Genomic DNA, 10,429 nt, shown 5'->3' with positions numbered 1-10,429 from the left:
ATACAAGTCAGAAGTAAGTGGAATAACATTTTTAAAGTGCTGAAAGAAAAGAACTGTCGACCCACAGTTCTATATACACAGAAAATATCCTTTAGGAACGAAGATGCTGTAAGCGATGCTCAGGTGAAGAATTTATTGCCAACAGACCTGCTCTTTTGCATGGCTAACGGAAGTTCCCTGGTAGAAGGGAAATGACACCAGAAGGACACTCACCAGGAGTGAACAAAGACACACAGAAAGGATCGATGTCTGCATAAAATAACAGACTGTACCCCTTTTGATGGTTGAAGCCAAAGATGATAACAGTGTCAAATGGTCTTTTCAGTGAACATAAATGTAAGACACAGACGCTGACAACATAAATGAAAGGGTAAAGCTTTCTCGTGGTGGTTAGATTTTTTTATATTCCACTTGAAGGGGTGACATGATCTAAATAGACTATGAGGTTAGTTAGGTACATTGTAATTCCTACTGCAATCTTGAAAAGAACTATACAAAGATATATAGTCAAAAACCAACTAGATAAATTGAAAAAGAATGCTAACAAATGTTCAAATGATTTAAAAGAAGGCAGAAAAGGAGGAACAGAAGAATTTAAAACAGGCAATAAAAAATAAAGTGGTTGCTGTGAACCTAAAATCTTGTAGAAGATAAAGTCTATTTTGAAAAAATAATAAAATCAGCTTTCATCTAAACACATCAATTAATTCGATAATTGGAAATAGTCTAAACTTGCCAATTAAAAGACAGAAATTGTATTTTTTAAATGATCAATTTTATGCTGCCTAAAAAAATTCATTTCAATTATAATGACGTAGATAGGTTCAAAGAAAAAGAACAGAAAAGGATGTAGCGTGAAAATACTAATCAAAATCTGGAGTGGCAGTATTAATAACAGTCAGAGTAAATCTCAGTAAATCACCAAAGATGAGAGAGAGATTACATCATGATAAAAGGTCATTAACGGCGAGGACATAACAATCCCAAGTGTGGATGCTCCTCACAACAGAGCGCCAAAATACATCATGCAAAACCGACAGAACCGACAGGCAAAATAGATAAATCCACAACTGCAGGGAGAGCCTTAGACACGCCTCCCATTAACCCTCAGGACTCGTCCACGGAAGTCAGCAAGGACACGGGAGAACTGAACACCACCACCGACCAGCAGGACTCACGGACATGTATGCAACACTCCACCCAACAGCAGAATCAACATCTTTCTCAAGTGCACATGGAATATTCTCCAAGGTAGATCATATCTTGGGTCATACAACTTAACAATTACAACAACATCACACAATACAAAGTATGCTTTCTGGCCATAAGGTGAAGGGCTCCTACACGACTGTTCTCCACGCTCTTGGGACTCGGATAGAAAGTCCAGGTTGTCACCTGTGCTTCTGGCCAACTGGCTATAAATCAGAGGTTCCCACACTCCCCTCGGTCCCGTTAATTAGCTAGAGTTCACAAAACTCGGGGAAACATGGACTTACGTGACCAGTTGATTGCAAAGGATCTTATAAAAGATACAGGTGAAGGGGTGCATTGGACAAGGCATGGGAAGGGGTGTGGAGCTCCCGTGCCCTCTCCAGGTGCGTGACTCTCCCGGCACCTCCACATATCCACCAACCCAGGGCTCTCTGAACCCCATCCTTCTGGGTTTTTACAAAGGCTTCGTTACATAGGCATGATTGATTAAATCATGAACCATTGGTGATTGGCTCAGCCTCCAACCCCTCTTCCCTGAAGGTCAGGAGGCTGGGACTGAAAGTTTCTACCCCTTAGTCACTTGGGAACCAGTCCCTATCGTTAGGTGCATCCAGAAGTCACCTCCTTAACATAAATCAGGTTTGGTTAAAAGCGGTTTGTTATAAATAACAAGACAGCTTTATCACTGTTTTTTATTTTTATTATTTTATTTTTAAAATCTTTATTGTTAAGAGTATTACAGATGTCCCCCTTCCCCCCCCCCATTTCCCTCCTTCACCCTGTTCCTGCCCTACCCGAGGCCATCACCACCCTATTGTCTGTGTCCATAGGTAATGCATATATGCATATAAGATCTCTGATTAATCTCTTCCTGCTTCCCACCCCACTTCCCTCTGAGATTCATCAGTCTGTTCCATGTTTCCATGCCTCTGATCCTATTTTATTCATCAGTTTATTTTGCTCATTAGATTTCTTGTTCGTTTATTTTGATTTTTAGATTCAATGGTTGATAGATACGTATTTATTGCTATTTTATTGTCAATACTTTTATCCTTTCTCCTCCTCCTTTTCTTCCTCCTCCTCTTCCTCCTCCTCCTTCCTATTCTTAAAGAATACCCTTCAACATTTCATGTAATACTGGTTTGGTGGTGATGAACTCCTTTAGCTTAATCTTGTCTGTGAAGCTCTTTATCTCACCTTCAAGTCTAAATGATAGCTTTGCTGGGTAGAGTAATCTTGGTTGTAGGTCCTTGCTATTCATCACCTTGAATATTTCTTGCCACTCCATTCTGGCCTGCAAAGTTTCTGTTGAGAAATCAGCTGACAGTCATATGGGTGCTCCCTTGTACATAACTAACTGCTTTTCTCTTGCTGCTTTTAAGATTCTCTCTTTATCTTTAACCCTTGGCATTTTAATTATGATGTGTCTTGGTGTGGGCCTCTTTGGGTTCCTCTTGTTTGGAACTCTGCACTTCCTGGACTTATAAGTCTATTTCTTTCACCAGGTAGGGGAAGTTTTCTATCATTATTTCTTCAAATAGGTTTTCAATATCTTGCTCTCTTTCTTCTTCTGGCACCCCCATAATGTGAATGTTGGTATGTTTGAAGTTGTCCCAGAGGCTCCTTACACTATCTTCATATTTTTTTCTTTTTGCTGTTCTGATTGTGTTTTCATTGTTGTTGTTGTCGTTTTGCTTCCTCATATTTCAAATCATTGATTTGATTCTTGGAATCCTCTATCTCCTGTTGAGTCCTGTAAATTCTTCTTTATTTCAGTTAGTATATGCTTAATTTCTGACTGGTCCTTTTTCATGTCTTTGACATTCTCACTTAGATCCTTGAAAGTCTCACTAAGTCCCTTGATGCTCTCATTAATTCCCTTGAAGCTCTCATTAAGATTTTTGAGTAACCTTATAATCATTGTTTTGAACTCTGTGTCCAAGTGTTTGCTTGCTCCCATTTCTTTCATTTGTAACATGTTTCTTTGTCTCTGAATTTTGGCTGCTTCCCTGTGTTTGTTTCTATGTTGTTGGTAGAGCTATTATGTCTCCTGGAATTGGTAGAGTGGCCTTGTGTATTAGATGTCCTGTAGGGCCCAGTGGCACAGTCTCCCCACTCACCTGAGCTGGGCATTCTAGATGTGCCCCTGTGTGGGCTGTGTCCAGTCTTGTTGTTGAGCCTTGATTGGTGTTGGTGTCACTGGAAGGAATTAAGCTCCAGGCCAATTGGCCGTGAGGACCAGCTACAGCTACAGTGGAAGAGCTGCTGTGCAGGAGACATCCTTATGGAGCAGGAATTGCTTCAGTGTGACTTTGATGCTCACTGAGTCTGTCCCTTGAGTGTGTTGCTTGTGGATGTGTAGAGTTAATATCTGGTTTGGTCTGAGGCTATCCATGAGGTGCATTGTCTCTAAGGCCTCCAGGGAGGTGCAAAGTCAGCCACTGCCTGGGGCCACCCGGCAGGAGCTACAGAGAGATCTGCAGATAGCTGCTACTTGTATTGGACTGGTGAAGTACCCAGGGGAGGCCCAGCTGTGAAGCAGGCAGGCTGGTGCTAGTGCTGGGTCTTGGGTCTTTTATTGATAGTTTTGGGGCACGCTGACTCCAGCTGCTGTTTGTTTAAGAGATTTTAGCAAAGTCTGAAGTCTGAGCTCAGACAGGCCATTAATATGGAAAAGCAGCTGCAAACAGCTTGGATGAGGCTGTAAATTGGATGGGGAATCACCAGGGCATAGGGAACAGTGTGGGCCATGCTGATGGAAAATCAGATATGGCTGCCAGTCAGCACTGCAACAGGGGAGGTCCCAGCACGGAACAATGACCCCTGCAAGCATCATTGTCTGGGAGAAAGCCGCCCCCAAGTTCCTGCCCTGATGTTAGACAGTTCAATTCTTCCCCATATGTCCCTGGATTCCCTCAAAGCCGCAGCCTGGCACTGGAGCTCAGAAAAAGTGAGACCATGTAAATTTATGCGTGGGCCCTTTAAGAGGAACACCTGGGACTCCAGCAGCCTCTGTGTTACTCAGCCACAATCCCCACTGACTTTTACAGCCCAAAGTTACAGGGACTTCTCTTCCCAGCTCTGGAACCCGGGGCTGGGGGGGCTGGTGTGTGGCTGGGACCCCCTGATTCTCACAGGAGGCCTTGAAGATATTCCTCCTGATTATAAAAGTGCCGCACATGGGTGTCAGACCAGCCATTCTGTGCCTCTGCCCCTCCTACCAGTCTCAGTGTGCTTCCTTCTTTACTTAGTTGTAGGCCTTCCATTCAGCCAGCTTTCAGGCAGTTCTGGATGATGGCTATTCTGTATTGTAGTTGTAATTTTAATGTGGTTGTGGGAGGCGGTGAATACAGGTATTTACCTATGCCGCCATCTTGGTACTTTATAATCTATCACTCCTATCATTTTTTTTTAAACACAGCATTATTTATTTATTTATTTATTTTTAATATATTTTATTGATTTTTTACAGAGAGGAAGGGAGAGGGATAGTCAGAAACATGGATAAGAGAGAAACATAGACCAGCTGCCTCCTGCACACCTCCCACTGGGGATGTGCCCGCAACCAAGGTACATGTCCTTGACCAGAATCGAACCCAGGACCCTTCAGTCCGCAGGCCGACGCTCTATCCGCTGAGCCAAACCAGTTTGGCAATCACTCCTATCATTTTGGAAATGTCAAAGGTTTTAGGGTCTCTGTGCCAGAATAGGAGATGAATATACTTATTATAAATCACAATATCACAGAAGTCCTCTCTTGGCATGGCATCCCAGTGAGCTCTGAGTGAAGGGAAGTCAGCCAGGTGAAGTGAGGGAAGGGTGCTCCTGGCAGAGAGATCTGCAAATGCAGGCACAAGATGCGTGTTCCAGGAGCAGAGTGATGCGGAGGAGGTGAGACTGTACCTGGTTCACCTCTCTTGCCCTCCAGCTGTTCTTTACAGCCCTGGTTAGTCCTCACCCTCCCCAGATTCCAGATTGCAGTCAGTATGTACATCTGCCCCCCGCCGCTTGCAGGGCTGCAAACAAGATACTGGGTGTGGGGATCTAGGATCAGGCAGCCCAGGCTCCCACAGTGATGCCCACGGTCCATCTGGTCCACACTGGTGAACCAGTTCCGCCCATGGGTCTCTGGGCAATTCCCACCTGGCCACCCTTGCTCATCATGACACCAGGCAGTCTGGGACCTGCTGGAGACAGATCCCTGTCCCCACCCCCGGCCATTTCTCCTCACCACCCTGGGGTACCTCCCTTATAAACTGGCTCAGGTTCCTCTGCTTTCAGAGCCCCCTCACCTACCTGGCTGTTTTCACCTCCCCAAAAATGCAAGGCCAAGGGAGGGCCCTCTCCCAGCCCCAGCCCTCCTTGCTGCCCCTTCGCCTCCCCTAAGCCTGAGACATCTTTCTATTTGAGGCTGTGGAGGGGCCTTGCTTGTGTCCAGGCATATAAAATTCAAAGGCCTGGAAGAGAGCCCTTTTTCCTCTGCTCTCCTCCCTGGGCCCTAAGCACAGACTGGCTGTGTGAGGGAGAAAAAGGGAGTGTTTCTGGGGAAATTGGAAACTCTTAAGTGATGCGCCTCCTCCCTGCAGTATCCTGACCTTCCAGGGGAGGCTAGTTGTGGGCACACGCCTTTCAGCATGTTCTGTCACCTGTCTATTGACGCATTTCCATAACATCACCACCATGTGTTATACGGTAAATACACATGCTATAAATATGCACTTAAATGTCAGCACAGCAGGGAAATGTCTGAGACCATCTGGAGAAAGCGTGTATGAATCAGCATGAGATCCACCTGGTGCTCACAGGCAAGTTCTCCTGTGGTGTTGGATGGTGACGCTCGTGTGAGGTCCTTCCTGGAGTAGGTATTCTAATCCTCACGTTTTCCCCGGGTTAGGTTTCTAGCTAGAGGTTAGTTTTAAAGACGTTTTTAAAGCTTCCCTTATACTGTATCCCTGGTGGCAGGTATATTGCATAATGGCTTATCTGAAATAACAGGCCAGTCCGCCCCCGCCCCCCCTCAGCAAAGCTGACATGGATGAGGGGGATGATGCTGGAACTGTCCTGGGATAGGAATCTGGGAGAGGGAAGCCCAGGGGTCTTTCCCAGGAGGTTCTGCTGCAGGGAGCTAGGTAGAGTGATCCCAGGTGGTGAAGTGATGGCCAGTGTGTGACACCAACAGAGGGGATGCCCTCCCCAGGACAGAGCCCACCCTTCACGCAGCCTGAAGAGGGTGTTTGGCTCACGGAGCAATGCGGGCAGGTGCCTGGAGGCTCCAAAGACCAATTGCACATGGAAGGAGGCGGGTGTCTTGACTGGACCCAGTAGCCTTCACTGACAGCTGAAACAAACAATAGAGGTTTGGAAGATGAAATTTAAAAACTCCTTCAGAAAGTAGAGCAGAAGGATTTTTAAAATGGAAAATGGGAGATGAAGGATAAAAAATTGGAGGGCAAGTTTAGAAGGTCCAATATGAAAATAGAGTTCCAAACAGTAAAAGAAGGGAAGGACATCCCCAGTGAAATGACTTAATACCACCTCCCGGCACTGAGGGGCAGAGGTTCTAGCTGCAGAGGCTGGAAAGTGCTCCACACCAGGGAAGGGAAAGGCTCATATCCAGGCACATAATTGTGAAATTCCAGGTCACTTGGGATGAGGATGACCCATCATCTCAGTTTGAGGGACTTGTGACTTTCAGTGCTGAAACCAGGAGAGTCCTGGGCAAATCAGAATGGTTGGTCCACCCTCCTGGGAGAAAAACAACTTTACAAAGTTCGGAAAGAAGTCAGAAAACAATGCCTTTGAAATTCTGAGGAAAAATCATTTCTAACTTGCAATTCTATACCCTGCTGAACTGTCAATCATATTAGCAAGTGTGATGGTAAAGTGAGACTATTTCCAGGCATGTGAGGCCTCAAAAATTTTATTTCCTAAGCACACCGTATCAAGAAGCTACTGGAGGATGTGCTCCACCAAAACTAAAGAATAAAGCAAGAAAGAAGATGACACGAGACAGGAAGCAGGAGACCAACATGAGAGATGACAAGGGGTCCTTGGCAGATGGTGAAAGGTGATCCAAGGATGACAGCCCTGCAGACCGGAGGACAACTGAGCCACACTGCAGCCGTGTCACTCCAGAGACCCCCACCGCCAAGACCCCCAGTTCCATCAAGCCATCTCAACCTGAGGCCAGGTGCCTAGGAGAACCCATTTTCCACTTAAAATGGTCCAGCTTCTCATTAGTACTTGGCTTGTCGTGACCATGTGCTGATGATGGCCTCTCCCCTCGTGCTCAGCTGAGGACATGCATGTCACTCACAGAAGTTCTCAGTTTCCCCTCATCGCTGGAGGTAGGCCACGTGGGCTCAGGGGCGGGGAGTACAGAGCAGCCCACTCCCTCTGACCACTCTTCCGCTGCATGTCCACCGCCTGGTCCACACGCCAGTGCACCTGACTGTGGAGAACCCTGTTTCCCAAGACTCAATCATGACCTTGCTCACGACGTCCCCAGAAGAGGCCTTGTCACCTCCCAGCGAAGCGGAAGTCAGACCACAAACTCGAGACTGTTCCACTCACCTCCCCCTGGAGCCACCGTCCAGCAGGGGTAGTGCTGCCCTTTCCTTGCACTGCTGGTGTGGGCTTGCCCTCCTCATTCAAAAGTAGGCAACTTATTGTCTAGGGATAGACACACAGGTATAACTAGAAAGAAAATCAATCTATAATAATAAAACCGTAATGTGCTAATTAGACCGGATGTCCTTCCGGACGAAGCTGCGGCTGCGAGGGAAGCCTGGGTCCCGGGTGCCTGCTGGCGGCTGGAGGGAAACCCAGGTTCTGGGTGCCAGAGGGAAGCTGGTGCCGGCAGCCGGGGGTAAGAAGGCCTACTCTTGCATAAATTTCATGCATCGGGCCTCTAGTAAAAACATATTTAAACAAACAAACAATAACAACAATAGGGAATGGGTGACATGCACATCAATGATGAATTTTTCAATGTCCAATTGTAGTTTTATCCACTTGAATAATACCCTTTGTATCATGTCGTATATGCAACTTTCCTGCCATTTTCACCTTCTTATGCCATAACCATTTCTGTGTGGTGACTGAGTCTTCCTAACCATCATTTCAATGGCAACAGAGTCCACCAACTGGTGGTTCTGATCGTGTCCTTGTCCGTTCTCCTTGTGTTTGTCACCTATGTTGCTCTGAGGTTGTGTTCACAGCCAAGCACACTCCTTCCCATAGCCTTGTGTCTTTAGATTATTTTTTTGGGATACATTCCCAAGGATTTGATTCAGGTAAAAGGACACTATCCAACATAAGGCTCTTGGCACTTGAGCCAAATCTTGTACAATTCAAAAGGACCGTGGCAATGTCCACCACACCCAGCAGCATCTGAGGGCCGAACAGCATCGTTTTATTGTCTAGTTCATTTCATGGGTATAAAATGGACACCCACTGCAGTCACACCAGGCACATGTCTGTCTGTTCACATGCGGAGCCCAGGCCCGGGCAAGGCAGAGAGTGAGAACTTGAAATGGTGGTTTAGAGGGGGCGGGCCAGACCCCCAGGAAGCCCGGCTGTGGGAGCCACTGAGCTCAGACGCTGTCTCTGGGCATCCCTGTGGTCACAATGGTTCTGGTCACCCCCACCCTGGCCTCCATTGAGAGCATGCTGCTCCAGGGCCGAGTGGGGTCTACACATCCCCCTCCCCATGTGGCCAGCACCTCACACCGGCCCCAGATCCCGGCCACAGACAGAGGTGCTCCAGGAGCTCCCCAGCTTGTCCCTCCGGATGGTGGCATCCAGGCCTTCAGAAAGGCCCCTCCCACACACCTGGCAGACCACCCTGGCCGGCGAGAGGCTTTCAGAAGCATCGCCTCACCCGCAGGCCCAGTGCTACAGGGAGAAGGTGCCAGTAGCTGGCAAGAGAGAGCAGGCCTTGCTGCCCTCGTGTGTGTTCCAGCTTGTGGAGTTAGGTCCAGACACAGGGCCCTGGGCATGGGGCACACCTGTGCCCTCCCCAGAGCTGACATCACCCCTGGGTGCTCACAGGACTGGTGGGCAGTCAGTCCCCCGGACCGGGCCCTGCCTGCCAGGCCAGGGAAAGGGCTCTGCAGGACAAGCTCCCAGCATTGGGGGTAACAGCCACGGCGGTGGCGGTGTTATCCTGGGCTCCGGCCTCTGGGGTGGCTGCAGGTCCTGCAGGACGGGCAGGAGGAGAAGAGGCCCCTGTGGCTCCCAGCAGACCCCAGGGTCTGGGCCGCACTTGCACCCCAGGGTCCTGGGAGGCAGCCAGTGTACTGGGCATCGGGTGCCTCTGCCACCGTGCCCGGCCCAGCGCTCCCAGCTGGGTTACTCTGGGAAAGACAAAGTCTCCAAGCCTCACTTTTCTCTGGTAACAGGAGGACAGAAACCCCCCAGGACTATGGTGAGGATACAGAGCAGGGTGGGGGGGGGGGCTCCAGGCACCTTCTGAAGGGGCAGGTTCAGTGGCACCTCTAACGGCTCTGTGGCCGGCACTGGCGTCTCACCTGGAAGGAGAGAACGTTGGGGTTAGTGCGTATCCGTTGCCCCGGGAGGAGACTGACCATGGCAGGCTGGTAGCTGGCGCTGTGCCCTGAGGTGGGTCCAGACACGGCAGAGGCAACTGCATGTGGAGCAAAGGAAAACTGCTGAGGTGGGCTGGGCATCGGGGAGCCCCGCGCCCACGGTTAGCTCAGAGAGGGCAGCCCTGCCCGGTCGCTTCACATAGCAGGCAAGTGACTTGGCTGTTCAAGCACCTGGTGAGAGGAAGTGATCTCTGCACCCCCGGTCCCTCTGGGAGTCGAGATGCCTGGTTAAGATGCAGCAGGAAACGGCCAGGGATGCTCAGTGATGGGATTGGTCAGGTGGGGCAGGAGTAGAAGCAGGGAGAGGAGACGCTGGCTGACGGGCTGGATAAATAGATGCTCCTCTAATGGGGGGGGGGGTGAGGGGGAGATAGATGTTTGGGTAGTTGGATACGCAGGTGGATTTATGGGGGAGTGGACATGGGAAGATTGATGGCTGGGTGGCGGGTGGGGATGGATGGATAGATGGGTGGGAGGGTGTGTGGATGGGTAGGTGAATGGTGTGTGTGGTGTGGGGATGTTGTGGGGGGTGGATAGATGAGTGGTTGGATTGGTGGGTGGAAGGGTGACTGGGTAGATGTTCGAAAGATGGGAGGAAGGACAGGTGA

General features: G+C 48.9%; 1 protein-coding gene across 1 annotated transcript in view; it reads left to right on the top strand.

Annotated features, from left to right (window-relative positions):
* The first annotated feature begins 8,841 nt into the window (after positions 1–8,841).
* LOC102431043 (ras-GEF domain-containing family member 1C-like) overlaps positions 8,842–10,429 on the top strand; it is a 24,694-nt gene continuing 23,106 nt past the window's right edge. The window contains 1 exon segment of the mRNA XM_023748412.1: positions 8,842–8,898. Coding sequence (XP_023604180.1) covers positions 8,842–8,898 — 57 coding nt within the window.

This window comes from Myotis lucifugus, unplaced genomic scaffold (assembly GCF_000147115.1).
Source record: "Myotis lucifugus unplaced genomic scaffold, Myoluc2.0 scaffold_1372, whole genome shotgun sequence".
Lineage (NCBI taxonomy): Eukaryota > Metazoa > Chordata > Mammalia > Chiroptera > Vespertilionidae > Myotis > Myotis lucifugus.
Note: the sequence above shows the minus strand (reverse complement) of the source record. Positions and strands in the feature narration are given on the sequence as shown.